Consider the following 26,013-nt stretch of genomic DNA (forward strand, 5'->3'; position numbering starts at 1 on the left):
AGCTATGTAAACACTCATGGAGCAAGGATAGCAGCTGCTCAGGCACCAAAAAAATGCAGGTTTCCAGTGAAAATCCATTCTGAGCAGTTATTGGTCACCACAGAGCTGGAGCCAAAGAGCAGCTACTTGCAAGTCACAGGGAGATATGGCTGTTTCCTATGGCCCCAAACTCCAGGGAAACAAGCCCTAGAACCACTGTGTAGTGTGTAAATGGGACTTAAATTCACCCAGTGTGAATTTGAGCACTGTCTTTACATGGGATGCATGAGGCAAGTGACCCAAGACAGAAAATCAACTGATGACATGCTGTGGTAGTGGAAAAAAAAAGACAAAAAATTAAAAAATGAGTTTCAATCCTGGCTAGATGCAAGAAAATTGTATCAGCAGCAGCCTGACTTTACCAAGGGCCCTGTGGGCTGTAACCACAGGCATCTCTTTCATTAGAGCAGCTAAACTGCAAAGGCAAGGGCTCTCCTGCAGAAACAAGGGCTCATTTCCCAATGCTGTGTGTACATTAAATCCCAGCAGAATGTGCCCATCCCACCTTTGTACCGTGGGATAATGGTGTATTATTATATAATTCCTACAGCCACTACCTTTGCCCACCTCCTGCTTTACTCTAACTACCAGGGCAAGGCAGCTGAGCTGACTGCAGCCCCACTACAGGAACAGGGTGAGCCATAAACACTGACAGGCCACTGGTTTGTTCTCTGTATCCATGAAGTGCTGTGCTGCTCGGAGCTGAACTTTTTATTCTGTTTCCAATTAGAAACCCAAACTGCCTGTTGGATTAGGTGACTTCCACTCTCTAGGCAACCCAACAAATATTTTCAGTTCAATCCTTATGTTTCTGACCCCTGAAAGCACAGATACCCTGTACCCCATAACTGCAGGGCCACCCCACATGAACACCCCTGCACGTCCCCTGGGCATGGCCGTGACTGGTTTCATTGTGGTCACCCTGCAGCCGTCCAGCCCTCAGCTCTGCTGACCAGCCCAAATCTCCAGTTTGTGGGCTCAGGCTGTAGCCATAATCCAGGCAGAGAGTTATGAAAGGCAGGGCTTGTCTCCCTTTTAGCCCACAAAACTTTTAGGACCATCTCCAGGCTGGTCAAGCCAGAGACGCTTCCATTTTCTTCTTTACAGCACTTTCCCCTCACTTCGCTGTGGGACATCCATTCCAGGCCTCCTTCCTCGGCTCTTCCATGGAGAGAGGACCTGCAGGGAGCTCTCGTTGTGCTCCCTGCAGTGTTAATTATATCACACACCCCTGTCACAGACAGAGTGACATCAGTGCACGCTGGGTCCCTGTGAGTCTGGAAGGAATGACAGCAAATATTTGTGAGGCACCAACATTTGTGAGTTCAGCGCCCAAAGGGGACCTGCCCTGTGCCCTCGGAGCAGCTCGGACCTGCGGAGTGTCCGTGCCGGGCTCGGTCACCCTGAAGGACCCGCGGTGCCACCTCCCCGTGCCGCGGCAGCGATGCCACCCCGTGGTGACACCGAGCAGCAGGACCGGGAACAGCCACCCCAGCTCGGGCTGGGAGCCACTGCTGCTCCACTGTGATGCCTTTTCCTGGTCTTAAAATCAAGAGTCATACACGGTTAGAAGGGGGAAAGGGATTTTACCTTGGTATTTATTTTAAGGATCCTTAGGTGCACACGTCCAGGTCATATGCATCGAGATGCACCCCACCGAGTCTATGTCTGTCCCCCTCCCCCCAACATGGGGTATAACATTATAGGTGTTACTAATTAGCAGATCTATCAAAGATTCCCCAATGAGAGGCTCAAGTGAGCCCCCCTCCCCAAGGAACCTTCCCCTGGCTGGTTCTATCTTGGTTTACAGAATGTGTTCTGGAGAGGACCTTGGGCTCTGGGGCACAATGATCCCTGGCTACGAAGCTTCTAAAATGTTGAGTCTCTTAGCTTGACAAACAAGTCCAAGAATGCAGGCAAAAAGCACTAGGAATACAGAAGTTGTAAAAAGGTCTAACAGGGGTATAAAAGAAAAGGCAAAAATCTTCATGGCATCATCAGGACAGCGCGGTCGGGTCCCTGGACACGAGGGGAAGGACGGGGGGGGACAGCGGACACCGACACCACCCGTGGTGGCAGCAGCAGCTCTGGGATAGCGATTTAAGGATGTGAAAAAAACCCCAACAACTGCACAACAGCGGCAGGAGTCAGATGAGAGGAGTGGGAATATGTGAGTGAAGGAGTGAAGCCCAGGAAGAAGGGAGGGGTGGGGGGAAGGTATTTCAGGATTTGCTTTTATTTCTCGCTGCCTTACACTGATTTGATTTGTAATAAATTAATTTCCCCAAGACGAATCTGTTTTGCCCGTGACAGTAATTGCTGAGTGATCTCCCTGGCCTTATCTCAACCCACGAGCCTTTCATCACATCTTTCTCCCCCTATTCACCTTCTCTCAAATCATTTTGAATGGTTACTCAGGCCTGGACTGCCTTACAGGATCAGAAGCAGAATAGCCCTTATTTAGATTATACCAGCTTTTAATTTGAGTTATTTCAGGGGGGGAAAAAGCTCCAGAGATGGAGTTTTAGCTTAATCAATACTGCATTGAAACAGCTGTAATGCAGCTTATGTGAATGGGGTCAGACCAAGTAAAGACAGTTGAAGAAAACGAGTTATCGGGCATTTTACCTTTTGTCCCCGTTTTGTAGGTGTCCCCTCTGCCACCCCGGCCGGCAGCAGTTAAATGCGGTGCCAGCAGATGGCAATCCAAGAAGGGTTTGCGTTCCCAGCAGCTGCCGGAGCCACGCGGGCTGTCAGAGCCACGGGGACCAGCGGCCACCAGCAGCTGCTCTCCTGCCGCAGCAGCGCAGCGAGACGGTCAGGCAAGCTCTGTGTCACTGCAGTCAAACCTCTGAAGGAGCTCAGAGGCTGAAGAGAATGCCTGGGTGGTTTAGACTCTGGCCAGCCACTCTGGAGTAGAGACACCTTCATGGTATTCCCCAAAATACTCATTTCAATAGCCTTTAACTCATTCCATAGAGTTCTTACCCGTTTCAATAGCCTTTAACTCATTCCACTGAATTCTTACCCATTTCAATAGCCTTTAACTCATTCCACTGAATTCTTGCTGGCTTCTCAGTGCTAAGACATGGGGAGTCCATCCCACTGCATGTGGTCACTGCCTGCTGTGATTTTGCAGTATCAGTGTCCCTCTTCACTCCCAACGCTGGAGGTTGGATGCAGGTGGGTTCCTTTGAGCAGTGCTGTCCAGAGCACAGCGTTGAACTCACACACTTTGGTATTTCATGCAGTATAAATCCATATGCACTCAGCCCATTTTCTCAAGTCCCCTTGCCCAGCAATTCCCTTTGGTCAGTTCTAGAAGAGCTCCTACCTTATGCACTGAATTGCAGTGTTTTGCTGTTTGTATTTCCCTCTTCCCCCAACAACTTGTGATTAAGGTTTAGATGCAGAAAACATTTCCAATATTGCTTTAAGCAGAGTCCTCCTGCATTTTCAAAGGCTGTCAGGGAGCAGGTCTGATGTTCCCTGCAGACTTTCTGTGCTGCCTCTTCTGAAGGAGCAATTCTTGCCCACAGCCACAGGACCAGGGTGCCCAGGGACATAGCAGAACCCCAAGGACTGAAGCTGGAGCAGGAATTCAGACAAGCCACAGCCCACATGCTTTTCCTTCATGTTTCTGTCAATGGCGCAGCTCTGTGCTGAGAAAGAGCCCAGCTTAAGATGCCTGTCTGCTGACTGTGCCTTACCTAGCCTACATGAGAGATACCTGCTCAGATTAGAGTCCAGACTATTCTTAAACCTCTGTTTCTACTTCTGCAAAGTGGAGAATTTAGATCTGAAATGGAGAAGACTGCTCAGTCTTCCCAGCACTTGAGCAAACCTTAAATGCAGGCACATCTTCACCAACGTGAGTTCTCTTGAGAAGAGATGAACTACTGAATATCCCTCCACAGGGCAAACTACTATGGCAAACACATATAGAAGGACTTGAAGTGACCACTTGGAGTCATTAAAGGGGATATGAGTGACCTGTCTAGTGAGGGGTAAGATTACAGAAACATCCAGCTAATTAATAGACAGGAGGTCCCATCCATTAACTACGGACTGAGCTGGTGCTTTTAATTAGACTCGGAGTTGCTGTGCTGCAGGGCTGCTTTCCAACCCCTCACCCAGGACAGAGATTAGCAGTAGTTTTATGCTAATTTATGTTGGCTGAAAAGCTGGTGATTTTAGGAGACATTTAGATTTCAGGGAGGAACTACTTATTAATATTCATCTCAGCTCCTATAAATACATTTCTAATCCACTGCAGGATTTAGTAGGCTGTGGATGGCAGCTGTGTCACTGCACACATTGGATTTGTTGCAGAGCAGGGGTCTTGTTGGGTCAGGGGGCTGTTGGAGCAGAGCAAGCCTGGGCTGTGACAGGGTGGATACAGCTCACAGCTGTGGGACGTGGTAGGTGGCATTTCTGTGTTTCTGCCACAGTGACAGGAGCTAGACAAGTCCCAGGATGAGCACGCACAATCTCTTGGGCTTTTCCTAATTCTGGCTTCTCAAACTAACTTCAAGTTACAGAGGAGGTAGAGCTCAGCTTTTTTCTTATGCTTCTTCAGGGGCTCTCTGAGCCTCTCCTTTGCATAATAATTGCTCTCTGTCTTGCATTTCCCAAACACCTTCATACATCTCTTTGCCCCAGAGGAATGTAGAGAGCTTGAACCCAAATTATACTTGCTAACATGAAGCAATCACTCATCACACTTTCAGCTTTGCTGCTCCCCACCTAAACTCCTCTCTCCAGTTTAGCCACAATCCAGTTGGATATGGACATCCCAGAAAGTCGCAGTATTTTCTAGACTCTCTGCACACACATCTCCATGCACTGACCTTTCCCCCCACACCCCCATTTTCTTTCCCGTCAATAAGAACTGGTTCCAAGATAGCTTTTTTTTGCTGTGGACAGCCCATATTGGTTTCAGCCACAGCATAAGCGAAGTTTTGTTTGGTTTGGCTGCCCTACTGTAAAATCTCTGCTGTTGCAAAGTCTCCAGAGGGTACAATGGGATCTATAAGCAAAATCACGCCATACAAGACCTAGAGCCCTAAATCCACATTTCTAGAGCACTGAAACAAAGAACACAATGTGAGTGGAGCAGCACCATTCCAAACAACCACCAGCAAGCCACTCAGAAGCTGGCAGAGGTTGCATCACACCAGCTGGCAAAAGAGCTTTTACTTCCTTTATGTTCACCACACCAGCTGGGAAAAAACACAGCCATGGGGTGGATAAAACCAAGAATAACCAGCCCTAAAGTGACAGTCATCACCAGACCAACAGCTGCAAGGAGGAGAGGTGCTACTACACCTTTGTTAGAAGGCAGCCTGCTCCATGCCTCAGCCAGGAAGCCCCTGGAGCAGATTCAGATGATGCTAAACAAAGATGTCTTAAATAGCGGTGAACGCGTCCTTCAGAGGGGAAACAGGCAGCGACTCCTCCTCGTGTAACCATTCCCTGGAGTGAATAGCGTTGGATTTGTGTCTGGAATAACGAGCTCGGTGCCTGAGCCCGTGGCAGAAGCAGCAAGTGGCAGCCATCTGGAGTGTGAAGTGGCCCCGTGCCAGCATCGCTCCGGTGCTGGGGAAGGCTCGGAGCAGGGGTGACTTGGAGCAGGGAGCACATGCACAGCGTGGAGAGAAGGGAGAGCAAGGCAAGGAACAAACCGAGGGAGAACGACTCTTAAAGAGCCTGGAATTGATGTTTCACTAAGAGCAAGCACATGTCGGAAGCTGTAGGAAATATTGATGGTTTCCAGTCTGTTTGCTCGCATGAAGACAGGGAAAGGAGGGAAAGCTGAGAGCAACATTGGGGGGGGAGGAAAGAAGAAAAAAAAACACTGAGGAAAGTTCTTAACCCCACTGCACTGAGTCAGGAAATCCCCCAGCAGTGAAAATACCATGATCTGAACACCAAAATGACAGTGGGGACATCAAAACACACAGTTCTCTGCCACGCTTGCAGACAGCCTCCCTTGCTGAGGGAGTCCAGGGTCTGTACAGCTTAGCACACAGACTTCTATAGACTGCCTGGCATCTTTGGCACAAGTCATCATAGTCTTCCCATGCCTTATTCTGATACTACAGCACAAAAAGCACTCAAGTGAAACCAGACCTTTTGCACAGTCCAAAGCATTTTTTTTCCTTTTCAGGTTAAAAATCCAGTACTATGGTGGTATTCAGTCAGAGGTTGGACTTGATGATTGTGAAGGTCTTTTTCAACCAATTCTAAAGCAAAGGCCAGGTCTGACAATTCAGAGTACTTAAAATAAAATGGATTATTTTCTTGTTCTTTTCCTGATACCAGTAAGGTAAGGCTGTGGTAGAGAAACCCTAACACTTAAATAGTATGTAAGTTTTGTAACCTGCTGTACAAGGTATTTATTTCCCTCTTCAGTCATTATGGGCTCCTAAAGTCTAAGCCCTTTGTGCTGCATGGGGTTCCAGGCAAAATCTGAGTAGAGAAGCCAGGAAAGATGGGTTTGCCTTCTGTTGATGTGAGGATATCAACCAGCCTGTGGTACTCTCCTCTTGAAAAGTCAAGGCTTGTAATGGGTTCTTCTCCTTCCTTATTCCCTCAGGCTCCCCAAAGAAAACTGTTCCACTGTTGAAGCCACATGTGAGGGTCATGCCTGCAGAGAGAGCTAATGCAGCAGTGCTGTGGGCAGAGCTGGGGCCCCTTGCTCTGGAAGCACGGGAGAACAAGGCTTTCCCTCTAAAGGATAGGCAAGCTGGATTTTTAGGCGAAACACAACAAAGAGTTTTGCCTTTTCCCCCAAATTAAAATGTGCTCGTTTGGGCTGATTCTAGGGGGAAATGCTGGATCACCAAATGATCAGGAGGCCAGCAGCTAACACTGATTTAGCCAGCCACAAACTAGAAGCTAGATCAGATCAGGGTTCATCTGATTTTGTTGGTCAGGGACAAAGCCTGACAGCTGCTTCTGAAGCTGCTGTAAAATCTGAGCAGTAAGGAGCAGTGGGGCAACAGCTCCTTGGGTTGTTTGTCAGCCCCAGATGGGTGGTGGTTGCCCATGCTGTAAAGTTTGGGCAGTGCTGACGCTGCAGCAGGAGCCTTTTATGTCAGCTACAGCTTTTGGGGTCTTGGCTTTCAGTTGCCCCTTTCTTCTGGAGTCTCAGTGAACCTACACTGTGTGAGCTATGAGCAGTCCCTGTCCCAGCCCATTCCCTGCTTGGCTCTGGTTCTCCACCCCTTTCTCACTGCCATCCTCAGCTACTTCTGCCATTCCTTGCATCTCCTGGGTTTTAACTGGTTGCCCATTAGTTATCAAACATATTAACTACAGAGAGGGTTTTATCTTAGCTTTTATTTAGCTTTTATCTGCTGCAGCCCCAGAGAGGTTTGGGGATTGATGGCTGGAGAATGCAGTTTGATACCACCTGCCTTGGGGGAAGGATGTAGAGCCCAGGGCCATTACACCACTCTGATATCTAATGGCAAAAACATTCAAGTTTCATCCACAGACAGCAACAACAGAAATCATGTCCATGGGGTTTGTTTCAAGGAACCCTCCCTGCAGGTGCTGCATCCCGCTGGAGTAGTTGGACTGGGATCCAATGGGAAAAAGTGTCTGCTGGCACTTGTAGAGCAGCTCTTCCAGCTACCAGGGAAAAGTCTGTGCTCTCCAGGCCAAACCTGGATGCCGCTCTTCTTCAAGAAGGTATTTATCAAAAAGTCTGTGCTCTCCAGGCCAAACCTGGATGCTGCTCTTCTTCTCCAAATAGGCATTTATCAAAACTTCATCCAGTTCTCTCAGAAAAACCCACTAAAGAAAAGGAAGCATAGCTGGGTGATGGGAGAAAAAGAGCAAGAAATCAGAAACGAATCTCTGCCTCTCCTTTACATCAGGGTCTCCAGGACTTCTCTAGTGAAAAGCACCTTTTTGGTTTCCCTGTGCTGGGAAGAAAGCTGTGCTTTGCTGGTATCAGCCATCTAATTAGGAAAGGGGTTGTGTGAGTGAGCAGGTAGCTCAGGAGCAGATCTTTTGTGAGCAGAGCTAATTTCATTTGTGCAAAGAGCAATGTGGGGCTTAGGCTGAATTATCAAATGAATTATACCGACAGATCATTTGCCTTCGCAGTGATTTAATTATCAAAGATCTTGCAAATGAAGGGAGGGAGGGAACCAGATGAGGGACAGAGCATTTCCTGAGGGAAATGTCAGCTTGCCAGCTGCATCCCTCACCTGGCTATGTCAGGCCAAGGTTATTAAGGGAAGGTGACACGGTGCAATCATTTGTGATGGAATTCTTCTGTACATCTGCACTCCCTCCAGTTGTGCCTCCCTAGCTGTTTCCAGCAGACAAGCATGTTCCCTGTGCAAGGAATTCACCCTCTTTCTCAGATGAATTATCCCAAGCACCTCAGACACGTCAACATTTCTTGTCAGGCTCATAAAACAAGTCTTACCTCAGCTGATAATGAATGTGATGTGCTGTGACAGCCACAAGCAGGCCAACAAAGAGAATCCTCACATGTCACTAGATCTGAGCAAGACCTCAATCTCCCACTACCAGAAAGAACAGGATGTGTCTCCGAAAGTGACAGTCATGATTTCCTCACACAGGAACGTGTGAGTGCAGACACTGATGTGCCACGTTCCATTAACACAGGATTCCTTCAAAAAGAGGAATTTGTGGACCTTGTATTGCTGTCAGGTCTGAGATTGTGCTTTGCTGGGACAAAGAGCAGGAAAGAATTCCAGATTTCCCTAATATCTTTTAAAAAGTGTTTTCCTGCCCACAGGAAATGTTTGATGGGAGAAGGTAGCTTCTGTATCACAGGTCATGCACTGCAAAGTGTCTGTACATTTTAAACAGCATGAAGGTACCTTGTGGAATTATAGGCACTGAAAATGAAATATCTCAAAATATGAAAGGGCAAGAGGCATTTTATGAGTAGAAAAAGTAGTGCTACTAATCTTCCTTCTTCGTGAAAGGAGATCAGGTGGTTCAGGAAAATTCAGAGATTTAAATTCCCTTGAGAGGACTTACATTTAAATCAGCAGAGTTGATTACACTGCAGGGTGTTGTGATGATGTCCTTCAGTGACTGGACTTTACAGATCCCCAGTGGAATTTAAGCTGCACTCTCACAGTTATCTGTATGATTAACTCAGTTGTTTGCATTCAACCAGGCAGGGCACTCCTGCAGTCTGGTGGGGTCCACACACAGAAGTTTCTACAGAGTGGTGTGAAAATCTCCTAGCTGATGATTCTGAGTCTACTCCAAGCCCATGGCCGTGGAGATTCCCTCATTCTAAAGCAGTGGCCCTCAGAGGTCTATTCTCTTACATTCTCATCCCATTTTAATGCACACATTTTGTCCCAGGATAATCTTTGCAGGACTGAGAGCCCCAGAACATCACACACACGCTCTACATGCTCCTCTTACAGCTTAAGAAAGACACCAGCAGTTCAGCATGTTATTCCTACACTTGCTAGTCTTTCTCTTTATTCTTTTGAGCCTGTCATCAGAAGCAGAGCTGAAGCAGGAAGAAATGTTGATAATAAATTGTATGCAGAAGCAGATAGTGTGCCTTGTCCTCCCTGTAGCACAGGGCTAAAATCCTTGGAAATGGGAACAGGGATTTTGCTGGCATTAATGGGTAAGACAGAAAGCTCCTCTCCCTTCCAGAGGTGGAAATAGAGAATTTGAAAGCTTTGCAGAGAACAGCACTGAACAGACACTGACAGAGACTTCATATTTCCCAAAACCACTGCCAGAGAAGGGTTGAATGCCTTTACAATTCCAGTGGGAGTCACAGGGGTGTGTGGAGAGTGGACCTGGCCCCGGATGTTTAAATGTCCCTTAATCTGGGTACATGGAACTGCTGTTAAAATAACAACCGGGACAAAAGCCCATCTTCAGCAACAGCTTGGCATCCACACCCTGTCTCTTTTCAGTGTCCTCCCTGCAGCAAGGGACATCTCAGCTGGCCACTACTGCCCAGCAGGGAGGACAAGAAGCCCCTCTCTCCTCTAAAGAGCATCGCCTGATTTCTGCACAAGACCCATGTGGCAGAATGGACTGAGTTTGGAGCTGATGCCCAGGCACTAGAGAAGTCTGGGGTTTAAGAAGCTGGGAGTTGCTGCAAAGTCAATCTGGGGCATGGATAAAACCTGCTTCCAGTGAGAACTCAGTGAGGTTGTGTAGAGCAAGGCAGAGTAGAAGGACCAAGTGGCCATGCAGAACCATGTGGTGAATCTTTCTGGGTAAAGGTCTTTGTCCAAACTGAAAACATATCTTCATCTCTGAAAAGAGAACCAATAAAGCAACATTTGTTGTTAACAGGCTAAAAATAAAAAGAGAGATCAGTCTTCTGTTCAAAAGGAAGGGTTGGTCAATAAGCTTTTTGTCCAGTGTTTTCACAGAACAGTGGCTTCCCAGACAACTTGATCCTGGAAACAGAAGGGAAGTGTATTCTGTGGCACACAGGCTGGGAGGGAGACCAAAACTGGCTATTAATAACCAGGCACATCAGTTAAGCAGAATCACACAGGGATATTTATTCTTTGTGTCACCAAAAATGAACAATAATTAAGTGGAACTGGCCAGTGAGCTTGTTCTGCTACTGACCCAGAGGCTGGGGCAGAGGGAACTTGTGACTGCTGTTAGACAAACAAAGGCATCAAAATGGGAACTCAGACACTGTGCAGTTGTTCTTCACATGTCTTCATCCTGCCTGCTCTCCTCCTCAGCACTCTCCAAGCACCAACTGGGCTCCCCATGAAGCAGAAAGGATTTCAGAGTTGGTTTACGTGGCTTAACTCTCTGCCCATTCCCTCGCTGCAGTAGAATAAAGGGGGATGACATTTACAGACACGTGGGGTCTGTAAATGGCAGATATTGAGGTACAGGTGCTTTGGGGGGGAAGCCAGAGCAGTGCTTAGGGAGCCATGGCAAGAGAGGGATCCCTGCTGTTGAGAAGGGTCACTCCTGGGAACTGGATGAAAGAGAAATACCTGAATGGCTTTTGTATCACCTCTAAGATTATTTCTTTAAAGCTTACACTATGATAACTCTTTTAGCACAACTGGCAGCAGCTCAGGATTCCTGTGCTGTGCTCTCCTGTAGAGAACAGATGCATCCAAACAGAGGATTTCCTCAAAACTGCAGTGGAAATGGGTGGCAGAGCAGAGATGGCAGTGTTTGCACCTATCACTGTTTTTCACCATTTCAACCATGTTTCCTCCAGACAGGTTTAGAAAGAGTTCATCCAGTGCTGCATGGAAATGCTGTTATCTGAAATGTTAAAGTGTGTGGGTGGGCAGAGCTCTCTCAGCTGCGTATTTTGTAAATGAGAACTGAGAAAAGAGATTTTCTTCCCTAAGACTGGAATTAAAACAAACAAACCAAGGAAACAAAAATTGGTGTAATGGGGTCATCGCAAAATTGTTTTCCTTTCAGTATAAACTGTCATGATTATTATTTAATGATGGCAATTGAAGAACTGGTCCCCTTGCAATAGAGGCAGAAGCCCATCTGTTAACTGTGAATCATGCAAATAATGTGGCATCAGAGGCTTCAGAGAAGGGTTTAACTGTTTTGCAGCTCACACTCCCCATGCTCTACCCACCCTTCACTCAGCTTCATGGCCCTGGCTGGGAGGATTTGGTCACAATCCAGGAATTATCTGTTCATATTTTAAAGATTTGCCTCATGGGTCCCTTGGCAGTAGAGAGTTGGTCAACATCTGAGTCCACGAGCACTGAGCTCAGAACAAAATGCCATCCTGCACAACGGGGAACTCCAGCTTAGGGATGGTTCTGCTCAGGAATTACTGATCAATACTGTGGTCCCAAGTGCTGCCTGCCAAGCTCAGGTGGTGCCTTTAGCTTGTGTGGCTGTATCTGAGACCTTCCTCAGATCATCTGTGCTGTGAAATAACCTTTCAGGGAATCACACCTGAGCATTATTAACCCTACAAGCTGTTCCTGCAGGAGGAAACCTGGGAGGCACCCACAGGAGTCCAAAGGCTCTTTGCACACAGCTCTGGGTGGGCTGGGAGGGGCTTTGTGGTGACAACATGTCCAAGAGTGACCATGGAGTGATACCAAGAACACTGAGGGTAATGCTGTCCACAGCCAGAGCATGGAGCCAGGCAGTGGGGGAGTGAGGTGGGAATACAAAACACATTTCCAGGCTCCATCCAGAACCCCCAGAGGAGAGCAGATAGCACAAAACATGCAAAATCCACACATTTACACACCTCAGGTGTTGGTTTGATACTGAGGCCCCTGCCAAGCATCCCCTGGGGCACCAGCCCTGCCATGCGGAGAGGAAGGAGAAAATTCCGTGGGTGACCCAATTCCCAACAAATGCTGCGTTGTCCCCATGGATTATTTGTCCATCCTGAAGGGAAACAACCTCATCTCCAGGAAGCCAGGCTGTCTTCCTGTGGCTACAGCAAGGCCCAGGTGTTGTGTTTATTGTGTTTATTGTGTTTATTGTGTTTATTGTGCAGCCATCAGTCATGTCACGATGCCCTGGTGAGCTCTGGGACAAGCTGGGCTGGGAGGGTTAAAAACAAGAGCCCATTTTCAGTGAGTGAAGCACAGTGGCTCACTGTCATCTCTCAGGTTGTATCTTAGCAACTGGCCAGCCAAAATGGAAGGATCAGCACATCTCAAAGTTTCTCCAGACCTGCATGAAGCTCCTGGGTCTAGAATTCGTGCTGAACTCCCTAAAAATAGGCACTGCTGCAAGAACTATTCCTGTTTCAGGAGAAATAATAATAATATTCCAGACCACGGGCTGGAGAACAAGGATCTGTTTAAAGTTCAATCCCTGCCTCATTTTCCAATGAATTTTTGCCAAGGTCCACGTGATCCATGTGGGAGCTTGATGGAGGGTGGCTGACATGTACATGTGGTTTGGATCCTGGTGGAATGTGCTTCCCAGATAACCCTCGCTCCAAGGGTTGTCCACAGGACCCTGTTCACTGCCAGCTGGCCCTACCTGAGCCAGCCCTCACTGACTTATCTAGAGCACTGCAAGTCCCTTCTGTGAGTGGTGTTAATGCCATTCTGGGGACATGCAAAGCCTTCTCCATGAGCTCACTGACCAAAACGAAGCTCAGGGCTGTTCCAGACAGAATTCTGTGCAGAACAATGTAGCCCTTCAGTGACAACTGTAAATCAAATTAGAAACGTCCCTAAAAATTAGCAGCAGCGTCAGACAACGCTGAATTTCTTCAGTCATCTGTGGGAGATGAAGTTTCTATAAATAAACTGAAGCATTGCAATGGTGAAGTTCCAAACAAAGCCAAATTGTCAAAGCAGCCCCAGAGCCTTTCCAAGCAGCGAAACTCTTTGAGTCTGAACACAGGAGCGTTTTCAGACACGCTGTGCTGGACAAGAGGAGATTGTGTGGCAATGCACAGAGGGAAAGGCACTGGCTGCTGCTGGAGCAGGGGACACATGACCACTGCATTTGCGTAGCACTCCAGCGGGGAGGAACTAATAATTTTTCCCTTTTCATGAAAAAGAAATGAGACTGAGAGAAGTCAGTCCATTTGGTTGGGGCCTAAGCAAGGAACAAGCCTGAGGCAATTGGCTTTGATTTCCAGGTTGCCACCTCCTGGACTGTGGTGCTTCTCCCTCAAAGCTGGTGGCAGCTGGACCCATTTCACATGAACCCGAATATTTATCATATTTTAAATTCCATCCATTAGAGACTCCTGATTCAAAACCTACCAAAACACATCTTTTTAATGTGTTCTACCAGCCTGTTTGTGGTACAGATCATCTGCCACTCGGTGCTGTGGCTCTAAAGACAAAACATATTAGAACAAAAACATATTTACAACAGATCCCAGGCTGCCAAGACAAACAGTTACCCCTTGCTTCAGCTCTCCATTCACTGCAGCTGCACTGCAAGGAATTTTTAAAGACCCAAAATATGCATTTACTGTGTTCATAGTATTCATGAGTTAGGGCAACAGAAGAATCCCTTTAGGAACACACAGATTATACTCACTAACAATCATTCAGAGATCATGTTTGCTTCTTAAATCCAAATTTCACTCTAAGACTGGTGGGGATCATTATGAGAAAGATGTGTAAAATGACCTGATTAAAAGCTTGAGGCATGGATCAAATAATTCAAAGGAAAGAGTCCAACAACCTCCCTGGGCTTTTGCCCCCGAATTCCCAATGGCTGTTTTAAAAAAATACATTCACTGGGGTCATATCTCCGAGTATCTCCAAGGGAATTTGTACACCTTCATTTCACGTAACACAAATTTGTCACTGATTGTCCCAAAAATTTAGGTACTTCTCAACGAGTCAGGAATTCAGCAATCATTCAGTCAAGTATTCATCAGCCTCAGCTGGTATGAATTGTGGCAGTATTTAAAATCCATCTGTCATTATTATACCCAGCTACAAAGCAAACAAGAAACCCAAGTGCACCCACCCAGCAAGCAGCAGCTTGGCCCTACAAAAGGGAGAGATAATTTACTGCAAAATCAACAAAGGGGGGAAAAAAGGCTGAGCAGAGAAGCTGGATGGCATGGACAGGGAGAGAGCCTTTCATTTCAGCACTGCTCATTAGCATTATATAGCAAGCAAGGATGCAGGTTTCAACACATCTGTCTCTTCTGGGTCTCATCAATTCAACCAGCAACACAAATTCCTGCTTAAACAGAGCTCTCACTTGTTTATTCTTAAATACAAGGATGTGTACCAAGGGTTTGGAGGTGCTGTCAGGTGGTTTGTTGGTAAAGCAGCAATTGTAGCAACTCCAGGGGAAGAATGCACATTCTTCCTTCTGCCTTCTCACTGTACTTTCATTCCTGTGTGCCTAGCAGGGAATGGTGGCATAGACTGCAGTATTGGGAACAGCATTTGATATTACAACAAAAGAAATATGAAATAAAATCAGCAATAAAAGCTGCCTTTTATGTCTTGGTTTGCACAGAGTTCATCCCTGCACAGAAGCATGGAGGAATTGGGGGTTTTTTAAGGGACTATGTTTTATTTATCTAAAGAGTGCTGCATTGTGATAATACACTGTGCTTGTGAACTCCAGAGACTGAAGAGCCCTCAGAGAGATGTATTTATAATACAGCTCTGCATCCCAGGAGGATGAAAGAGCTGTGCAGCTCTGGGTTTCATTACCCTTTGGCCCCTCTGCTCAGGCTGTGGCCATAGGGAACCAGAGAGGCAAAGCTATTCTAGGAGACAGTTTGGAGATTAAATGCCTCTATTTTGTCACACAGAAAGCTGCAGAAAGAGAGAATTAACTCATCTTTCCCAAATCCCTGTGTGGGACCTACTTTTCAGAGGAGAAGCTTGTTTCCTGTGCCCCAAATACAGGCCATGGAAGACAATCTGGGAATTACCAGAAGCCCAGAGGTCAGTGTGGGGCTGTGGGTCAGGCTCACCCCATGAAGGTTCCTCCAGCCCTTGTTGGGGCACAGGGACACGGGCACATGAAATGCAGTGCTCAGAGCTGCAAACTGCAGCTGCTTCATCTCATGTGCTGGTCACCTCCTCTGCTGGGACACCTCGAGGGCAGCTGCAATGCATCCCAAACTGATCTGTCACAAAACATCCTCACTCTGTCAGCCTGGGACATTGAAGAAATTGCAGGTCGAAAGGTGTGGCAATCAGAGGGATCCGCATGGTCTGGGTTCTCACCCAACCCTGGCTCCCCCTGCCTCATTTCTGTGGTATCTTGTCTGTAGATTTGGGCTTCACGAATTCATAAATCGGTGAAAATCATTTTTCCCCACAACACTGCAAAGTTGTTACGCTTATTCGTGCAGTTTCAAACTACTCAGGGGAGACAGGACCTGTAAACTCAGGACAGCCCTTCCCAAACCACCAAACAGCAGGCACAGGCACAAAAATGCATCGAAAGCTCCACTGGCAAAGAGCAATGCTTGGGGACTATCCTCAGGGTCTCAGCTGAAAGGTGACACTGGTCCATGCTCCAGACAGGAACCCAGCTGTCAGCCCTCACTCGGTAACCCTCCCCAAGAGGCACAAAACACAAAAAAACCCTTTGCACCTTCCAGAAGATGAGAGAACTGATGAGCTGCCCTCCAGACTCATGTCTCACTCCTCAATCAGCAGGCAGCGCAGCCTTGCAAGCACGAAAGAGTTAAGCCGAGCCTCGCACAAACTTTGCAGTGAGCTGAGCTCAGAGCCTCCCTCCCTTCCCTCCGTGCCCGTGGCTCGGCTCATCCTCTGCCTGTTGCCTGTCGCTGCCGAGGGAGGGGTCTGGCTGCTTCCATGCCAGCAGCGCAGTTCAGCAAGAGAAGGCTCCTCGCCCCCTTCCCCTGCTGCCTGCGAAGGAAGGACCCAGCGGTGATGCTACTCCGGTGACATCCCAGGATCGGGAGTCAGAGCCGTCCCTGCCGGGGAGATCAACAGCAGGGGAGAAAAAGTGCACTTGGCTGAAAGGACACTGTCCTGACTCCAGCAATAAGGCAGCAAATCCTTTCTGCACAGATCCCACTACCTGGGAGGAGATGTTCCCAGAGGATTCACCAGCACGCTCGTGGTCTGAAGCAGGGACGCTGGTGCCTCATCCCAACACTGCTGCCTGCTCTGAAAGGTAACTGTGCTTTATGCTCTTCTCTCTCTGTGCACTACCACAGCCAGCACTCTCACATGTTCAGCATGAGAACAAAATATCCTCTCTGCCCCTAAAAGAGGAGACACCATCACCCTCCTTCCACTCTTCTCTCCCTCAGATCCTCCCTGGAGAAAATGCAAGCCATGGATGGAATTGAGAGTTTTGGTGTTTTCTTTGCATTTCTTCAGGGCCGATATTTTTCTGTAAAGGTGACCTAGACAGAATGCACTTGGTGCTGTGTGTTCAAACCCAAACCGTCCTGTACTTGCCAGCCAGTTCAGTGCACTCAAAGAAGCTACACGAGTAATTGTTCTATTTTGTCCCACTTACCTGTTTGTAAGAGCCAGAGTGGGTGGAAAAGCAAAGGGGAACTCAGGAAAGTTGACTGCACTTTCAGAGATGCTGTGCTGGCAAGTGGTGCTCACACTGAACTTGGGAGTAGAAGGAAGCAGGTGGGCAAGACAAAAACATTTACTGCAGCTGCAGGATCAGTTTGTCTGTCTGTCTGCACTGTTTGGGGGAAAATCTGTCTTTCTGCTCCCCTGTGACCTCCAAATGTGCAGTGTAGAGCAATGCAGGCTTCATAAACACTGCCCAGACCTGAAGCTCCCCACACCCTGATAGCTGCAGTGGGAGGCTGGTAATGGCAGTGCCCATGAAGTTTTGGCTGATGAATTTCCTGGCTCAGCAACACACTCTGAAAAGAAACCCGTCTCTTGTTGTGTATGAAGGCTTCTATTTTCATTACAGATTTTTATTAGATGAAATGTGTTGGGTTTGGGTTTGGTTTTTTTTTAATCCCTGATTAAAAACAGCCACAAACTGATAAAAAAAACCCCAAGTGTCTGCTTGGAATCAATCTGCGCCCACTGAGCACCAGTGATCACTCAGAACTGAAGCATTGTTCAGCCAGAGAGTGACTAAATCTTGAAAACTGAGATCACAGGGAATGTTCCTGTGTCCATGAAGTTGAGGGCTCCTCATGGTAACCAGTGAGGTTCTGCCTCCTCCAATCTGAGTCATACACAGTTATAGTCTGACCTGCTTTACACACAGAATTATTGTGTACCACTTATTTTCACATCCTGTTGGTCTCTACAGTCATTCAGCTTCTATTCCTTAAAGGGGAGTGTACAAAATCTAAATCTACCGGTATCCAAAGAGATGTGCTCAATGGGATAATTGGTAGATTGAAAAGCAAAGATCTTTGGGGTTGCCTGGAGCTATTGAATTATTTCTGGCTCATTTCTGGACAAGATGCAGTTAATGTTACAGCTTTCAATAGTCTGAATAGTTGATTGCTCCTGACAAATCTATAGTTGAGCCTAAAAAACCCCCAAACAGTGCCAGCTCCCCACCGCTAATACTTCTTACTATTAATCTGTTCCTTTTATCAATAAACACCCAGCTGAGCTTTACTAATTCAACATCTTGGTTTGCAGTTAATTACTGAACCTCAGACTAATGTCCTTAGCATTCTGCAGTCTAATTTTATGAAGGATATAAAGCCATTAGGCTCTCTGCTCGTTAAGGAGAGAAACCAGCTCTGGCTTTTTCTCTCAGTAACAGAGCAGATGGGATGGGCAAAGACATTGCTCTGTACTTTAACTCACACAAGTGTCAGATTCCAGACTGGTTGCACTTCATTATCAACAGAGAAATCATATTGTAAGAACAGAAGTTTAATACAGTCAGTTACCTTCACACCCTCTATTTCCCACCTGCTGTGTAACATGAGAATATTCTTCACGGGGGAAGAATTTCCATTTATAGATTCCAAGCGTGAAAATCACAGTTATTGCCCTGTAATTGAGAGCAAAAGTGCCTGGCTGCCCTCCCCACACCTCTGCATCAGCACCAAACCCTCTGCCAGAATAACTGGCTCCAGAGGGGTTGGGTCAGCCCCTGGAAAAACACTGAGCTTGCCCACAGCCTCCTACACACAGCACAGCTCAGAGTCACTGCCCACACAGAGACTGCAGAAGTCAAATCCCCAGGTCATTTTTTCAATCAGCAATTTGGGCCGGTTTATTACTGAGCAGGATCTGGTCCAATATTCCCTAAAGTGGGTAACTGTTATCTCAAATGCTTTCGTACTGAAGAAGGAGCTGGGAGGTAAAGTGTAGACAAGCCCCCGTGTCCCTTCTCCAAAAACTCAGCAGATGAGATGTTTCCCCATCACGAGAGCCAAAGCAGGTCTTTCTTGCTTGTAGTGAAAGCCTGAGGCCCCTGAAAGTCAAAATGTTCTGCAGCAATATGTCATTCAGGTGAAATGTCACGTGTCAGAGCTTTTATCATATTGACCTAATGGTTCATTTATTCTGATGATCACAGTATATTACCATGTTAATATTACTCTATTTATATCTCCTGTAGGTATATAGGCAGTGGACATTCTAAATGATTGCACCAGCTTTTTTCTGTGCTTTCGTTTTTGTTTCAGCTAAAACCAAAATTCTGTCTTATCAGAGCAGAACATGATGCTTTTGGATGCACCATTTGCAGTGAAATTTCAGCATTTTCATTTTCTGCTTCCAGCTGGAAGAACTGAAACTGCTAAAACGTTAAGATTCCCCCTATTTCCAGTAAGTTCTGCTGCCAGGAGGTGAGGGAAGCATCATATCCTGCAGCAGAGTTGCTCCAGGGGGACAGGTAGGGCTCTGGACAGCTGCCAGGTGCACCCAGACTCAGAAAAAGAGGGTCCTGATACACAATAAATGAGACACATGGTGAAAAACACTGATTGGATTCATATCTTCCCTCCCTCTCTGACATCTGATTCCACAGACTGTGGGGCCTTCTTGTACCCGTAAGTAACGTGTTACCAGAGGAGACATTAACAATTAAATTTGCACGGTCTTTTCCTAAAGTTAAATACTCAGTGCTTCTCCTCTTCTCAAGGTGTCTCACAGGAGCATGACAGGGGTTGTCTTATCTATTTGTTCTAAAGATACCACATACAGGCTAGGCTATTTTGGTACCTGGTGTCACTTCTCTCTCTCTCTCACTTTTTTCCCTTTAGAAAGCTGACTTTTTGACTGTTCCTAATGAGCAATTCAGAACTCCATACTCCTTAAGCAAGTACCAATAGCTCTGAATTGGGAGAGAAGGGATCCCCCAGAAGTCTGGCAAGGCAGAAAACAACCTTCCCCAGCTCACCCAAGGATAAATCACCTGCTGTGGGAGAAGCTGGCAGAAAGCTGATTGCTCAGTCTGTCTGGAAAAGCAACACTTGCAAAGACCAAAGCTGTGCAAACCTTTGCAGCTCAACTTCAGAGAAGGACCAAAGCTTTTCACCTGCCAAAGGAGGTGACCTACCAAAAGGAGGCCCGAAGTATTTTTAGGACGAAATAAAAGCCAGAAGGAAGTGTAAAGCACAAGTGTGATGCTTGTTGTCATTATGACAGCAACGTGCAAAATGGTTTGCAAAGGCCTGTCCCTCGCAGTTTGCTTAACTGTGTGAACAGCAGCCGTGACACCGAGAGGATGGAGCATCTCCTGCTGAAGCCATCATGCCATCTGTGCTAAGTTTCCTCTCCTGACCTCCTTTGTGAGTCTGGTGAGGGGAGACAGGAGATCTGAAGGTAAACACAGAAAATGGACCAAAGCTGACAGAGAGCAATGACTGAGATTTATTTCAAGTTCCGTGGAAACCTGACTGGCCGTGTCCACCTTCCAACGCTGGCTACTGAAGTAGACACGACAGCAGACAAATACTCCAGCCTCTACGTGTACGTGGGATTGTTCCTAACCCTCCTGGCTATCCTCCTGATCCTGCTTTTCTCCATGCTCCTGCGCCTGAAGCACGTTGTCTCCCCCATCTCAGCCTCCCCAGAGAGCACTGAGAACGTGCAGCAGTTCACAGACGTGGAAATGCACAGCAGGATCCCCACCACTTAGGGAGCCCAAAGCAAAGAGGGCTCTGTGCTTGGGAAAGGTCCTTTGTTCAGCAAAAAGGTGGTGGAAAGAAGGTCTGGCTGCCTGTTGAGCCCCACAACTTGTTGCAGAACCCTCAGCAGCACCTGGAGGGTGTCACTGGCTGTTGGCACTACAGGCAGCACGTGTGCAACAGTCTCCATAAAATCGGCGTTGCAGAAACCCACTGCTGTCAGGGAAGGCTCACATCCCTCTAAAAACCTCACAGAAAATGGGAAAAGCCACATTAATGACAGCCAAAAACCCAGAGAAACACAGCAGAATGTGTCCTGGAGCCTGAGTTTGCTGACCTCTCTCTCTAAATCAACGAAGTGAAGTGGTGTAAGTGGGAAGAGCCCACAGGGCACACACAGAAATTATCAGTGGCTTGAAAATTCTCAGGCATTTCTCCCACTCAAGAAGGAAAACATTAAATTGCTTTTTTACACTTGAATGGCAATTAAACAGTGGAGTTTCTGAAGTATACAAATGTTTTATCACCTGCTGGAACTACGCCTTTCTCTCATTAGAACCCATTTAGTTGCATGCCAGATATCAAAAAGAGACAGAACTTTAAAAGAGAAAAGAAAAGAAAGCCAAAATTTAAGCAAGGTTTAAAAGAAAAAGAAAGCAGCAGCAGGAAATGAGATAAAAAAACCTTAAAAGACATTCTACCTCTTCCTTTGTCCTCCTTTATATTACCTGAGCTGAATACAAACATTTTTATGCCTTTTAGGCTCCCCAGTATCACTCAGTAATTAAAATGCAGTGTGAGTTTTGGGAGCCCAATTGACATTGCTCTCCTAACAGACTCCAGTTCATAACAACATGTTCTCTCATATCCATACTGGGTTTTCTTCCTCAAAAGACAGACAAGTTCTTCCAAAGTTTTTTCATTTGTTTTCCTCCAAAGAAAGCTGAGGAAATGCCAGGGCCTGGCACTGCAGTAAGGAATAGTGGGAACAGCTTTGGACACAGACTAATAGGGAACATGCAGATGGAAAGTAAACTCACTGAGCACTGAAAGACACAATTGGATTCAAATATCCTGATGGGATCTCATGGGGGAAAGAAATGTTTATTTAAATTTATGGAACAACAATCTGACCCAGTCCTATGAGTGGCGTACAGAGGTAGGCTTTGCTTCCATGGATGGAAAAGATGGAACCAAATACTGCAAATCACTCCTGGGAGAGCCACTGCCTCTCACAGAAAAACCTTCAGTGAATTGTTTCAGCCACATCTCTAAAGGGCAGGTATTTTACACAGCTTATCCACTTTATTACAGTCCAACTCTAGTTTAGCAATAAAATCCCCTGGATGCTTTCCACATGTACATACGCTCTTATTTGCCAATTCTGCTCTCTGCAAGGGCTTGGTAAGTATAAAGTCCTCACACAAACCCAGTGCAAAATTAGAGGAGACACTGTCACATGGGCTTGTGATAGTAGCACGAAATTGTTCTTCAAATGCTTTGTGTACCACAGGTTTTTTGCTTACCTTTAAAGGTCTGGGTGAGCTGTTTGGACTGGGAGTGTGGCTTGTACAGATGGTTGGCAGGGGGGAAGCAGAATGACGAGTACCATCCCCACTGGATACACTGGATCCACGGGCAGGACTAGTGTTACTTCTCACTGATGGATTGAGTACAAAACCATGTAAACATTGCTTCCTTACATCGAATAACTCTTTTTTACTTCATTAACCCCCACATCTGTGAATCCCAGAATCCCAGAATGGTTTGGGTTAGAAAGGACCTTAAAGATCATCTCATTCCACCCCCTGCCAATGGGCAGGGATACCTTCCACCATCCCAGGTTGCTCCAAACCCCGTCCAACCTGGCCCTGGACAGTGAACCAGAACAGGGATTGTGTGAGGGAATACAGCAAAAAATTCACTCTCAGCAGTGTCTCTCCATGCCATGCTTGGCTGTGCTCCCCTGGAAAAATGGCAGGAGGCAGGTTACCCTCTATGGGGACAACACCAGGCAGGATGGTGGCTTCACACCCCATCTAAAGATTGGCTCCTCGAGGAGCGCTACTCTCAGTACTACACAAGAGCCAAAATTTTGTGTGATGATCTGGATATTAATCCAACTAAGACAGATGGCTAGTGAGTTAGTCAATGACATTTAAAATTAACAAAAATCTACGCAGCTCAAGTTGGCTTGGTATGTGTCATTCATTGAGCCATCATGAGGCAGCCTAGCCCAGGCTCAACATCTGACTTACCCTGTAAAACTTCTCCATTCAAAAGCTACAACTTACCTAGACCAGAAATGTTCTGATGTTATTAAATCAGCGACTAAACCACCTTAGCTTCCCAGAACAACTGTCTGCAGAAAAGCCTTGTATCCAAGAGTCTGCAGGACAGACTCAGCTTTTATTGACAGACTTTTATTGACATAAAATATCAGACCTACTAATGGAAAATTACAGATTCTGATTGCCCTGATCTCAGCCAAAATGGCCCCTGAGGTACCTGTCAGGACAGAGCTTCTTTCCATCACACCAAGGAATGTTAATTCAGAAGAGTCTCACAACACTTTAAAACATATTCAGTAAATATCCTTTAAATAAATGAGTAATCACTTTCTATATCAGATGGTATCTTTGGGCAGATTGTGTATTTTTATGTAGTACTCTTATGGAAGGCAGCCCTATCTTCTCACACGAAAAGGACAAGTTTTCCTTTCTAAAGCTTCATTTCACATAAAGTCTCTGTACCACTTGACACATCTCCAGCCCCAGAGGCACTCAGGGTGCCTCATTTGTCTGTACAATGCCAGTACATTTTAAAGCCTTTCCCACTGAGAAATAGAAGAATTCCTTTCCCCTCTTTTCACTATCATTTGCAATGTCCCAGACCTGAGGGATATCTCTGGGAAAAGAGACTGTTGGGATGTGTTGAGCTGTTTGATAAGTGGTCTCTAGTGGAGTTTGGCATTCTTTGGCTTTCAAAAGTGGTTATTGGAAATTTTGCATGGGTTTGCTGCATCTTGGAGCACTGCAGGTCTCACAGTCATACCCTTCCCCTTCAGCAGGCTGTTTCCTTCCCACTTGTCCATCTGCTATCGAAAACGGGGGTTTTTACAAAAATAAAGAGGCTTAGTGCTATCAATGGTGAGTCACTGACTGCTCTGTACGTTCCCACCCGTGGATCTGAAAGACCAGCTCACATACAGACTCAGATGGTGCCACTATTCCAAACCAACTGCTGGCCACAGGGAGTGTCTGGGCAAGAAAACCTTCTACCAATCTGTATGAGTATTACTTGAACCAGCACAGTCTGCCCCCATCCTTAGTCCCATCTCAGACACTAGAAACAAATTGAGTATTGAGTAAATTCCTCACCTCCTCCATGCCCTGCCTGCGGGGGAAGACAGCCACCTGTTGTTCTGAAGGAGCAGCCCCTTGTGGGTGGGACTGTGAGGCCAGAGTGAGCCTCCTCTCATCAAACAACCAGCATCGCTCCCAAATCTCCCCGGGTTCTTAGTCTGGGAGCTGTCAGGAGTATGGTGTGACTCCCCAAACCAGACGGGATTAATCCTTGAGTAATCTCACCCACATGATTTCCATCCACAAGCATGCATTTTCTGTATTAACAGACCCTTAAGTATTGAGTAGAAAGGGTTGGTATGTAGAATATTTTCCTTCTCTATGTCAGAATAAATATAAACATTTATTTTCAGATCCTTGCAGGGCTGCAGAGAAAGATGTGATTTTGCAAACAACATAACTCAGCAGAGGATCAGTCATGATCCTTGATCCTTCCCAAAGGACCTTTTCCGATTTTAGTTGAAAAAGAAATAAAAAATGTTCAAAACACAGAAATTATGCGAAGTCACACATCCATTTAACTGTCAGCATTAATGACAGCTTAGATGTATGACTTGTCCTCACTAGGAACTTACATATCCTTACATATCCTTACCCTGCAGTCACTAATGACGTAACTGCTTATGAGGGAAGAGTCCAGGTAAGTGCAGCCAGCCAGCTCCAGCTTCAGAGCAGGTTTGGAGAGCAGGAGACACGCAGACAATTCCTCTGCTGGCAGGTAGTGCAACAAGTCACCTGTTTTGCTACAGGTTAGGGAGCAAGTGAGGTGAAATTGTGGGATGGTTGTACTTTTTTTCAAAGAGTATCCATCTTTGTGTTGTGTCTACACTTCAGCTACATTCTGGTATGGACGTTTGTTCACAGTTTGTTCATGTGTCTTTCAAAAAATGTGCAGTTGTACAATGACATTCATGGCTAGAAATTCAGATGGGGATATATCTGGAAAGGGGAAATCCCAAACGGTATTTTCTTGGTACATGAGCTGTAGACTCAATTGTTGACATTTTGGTAGAAAAACAAACCTGGAGATGGTGAGGTCTGCTCGATCTTTGCAGTGGGCTCAAAAAAAAGACTACACAGAATGTTAAGTAAAAAGGATAAATACTTGGGGATTGGGGAAGGTACTTTCAGTTACGGTTCCTGACACAGAGTTCGCATTTGTTCACAGAAAGGAACTGCATGTTATACATTCCATCTGCCAAGAGCCCTACCCCATAAAGCCCTCTCAGGTCTTCACCATTCTCAGGCTTCACAGAAGGTTGTGAAATTCTAGCAAGAGTAAGAGCAGTCTTCAGTTCCTTGCCTTCATTCTGTGGGCACAGATATCAAAATAAAGCCTGAAAAAACCACAAGGATAATTTGGTTTCTTGTACACTTGCTCTCCAGAATGTGATATATGAACATTTCCTCCTCAGTCCTTCCATTATCAAGAATAGTTAAAGTATCATCTAAGATGACTGATGTTAAGAGTGAAAAAATAAACTGAATATGAATTTTGATGGATTGGATTTTTCAAAGGTACTTAGAATTTCTTCAGCTGAAGGCAAAAATAATTTGTCCAGCTGTAGTCAAAGCTAAAATGTGAAAGCAGATCTGGCTGCAAGAGGGAAAGATCTGTGCAATTCATATGCAATTAATAAATAACCCACTCCTTATACTCCCACCTGCATATCATGGCTATGTAAACTTGTCAAACAAATGATGAATAATTCAAAAGACCTTCTCCTCCCTTCCTTCTCCTCTAGATTTATTAATCCATTTTCAAAGTATAATTTGATCAAGCTAATAGCAATAGCCACAGACTTCCTAAGCTGACTCTCTCTGCATTAATTCTCTCTGCATGGCCATAGTCCTGCTCTCACAGAACCATTTAATAAAAATCAATTACCAGACAACAAAAGGCACCTGAAAGCCAAATGAGAGCTCAGCAACATTCTTTGATGCTTGAAATCTGTTCTTCTCTACAAGCAAGAAATTTATCTCATTTAAGCTGGGCTGTTGTCCTGAAGCCAGTTCTTCTTCAAGTCCTCAAACACTGGCACCACAAAGCTACTGGATGAAGTTTATTTACGTATTTTTATGAAAAAAAAACCAAAA

At 46.1% G+C, this 26,013-nt stretch overlaps 1 protein-coding gene across 1 annotated transcript; it reads left to right on the top strand.

Annotated features, from left to right (window-relative positions):
- Positions 1 to 16,226: 16,226 nt before the first annotated feature.
- Positions 16,227 to 25,415, top strand: SERTM2 (serine rich and transmembrane domain containing 2). Its single transcript, XM_032124182.1, has 2 exons — positions 16,227 to 16,641; positions 19,685 to 25,415. Exon 2 carries the CDS (start codon positions 20,284 to 20,286, stop codon positions 20,560 to 20,562), a length of 279 nt encoding a protein of 92 aa, XP_031980073.1. The 5' UTR covers positions 16,227 to 16,641; positions 19,685 to 20,283; the 3' UTR covers positions 20,563 to 25,415.
- Positions 25,416 to 26,013: the final 598 nt, after the last annotated feature.

This window comes from Corvus moneduloides, chromosome 14 (genome assembly GCF_009650955.1).
Source record: "Corvus moneduloides isolate bCorMon1 chromosome 14, bCorMon1.pri, whole genome shotgun sequence".
Lineage (NCBI taxonomy): Eukaryota > Metazoa > Chordata > Aves > Passeriformes > Corvidae > Corvus > Corvus moneduloides.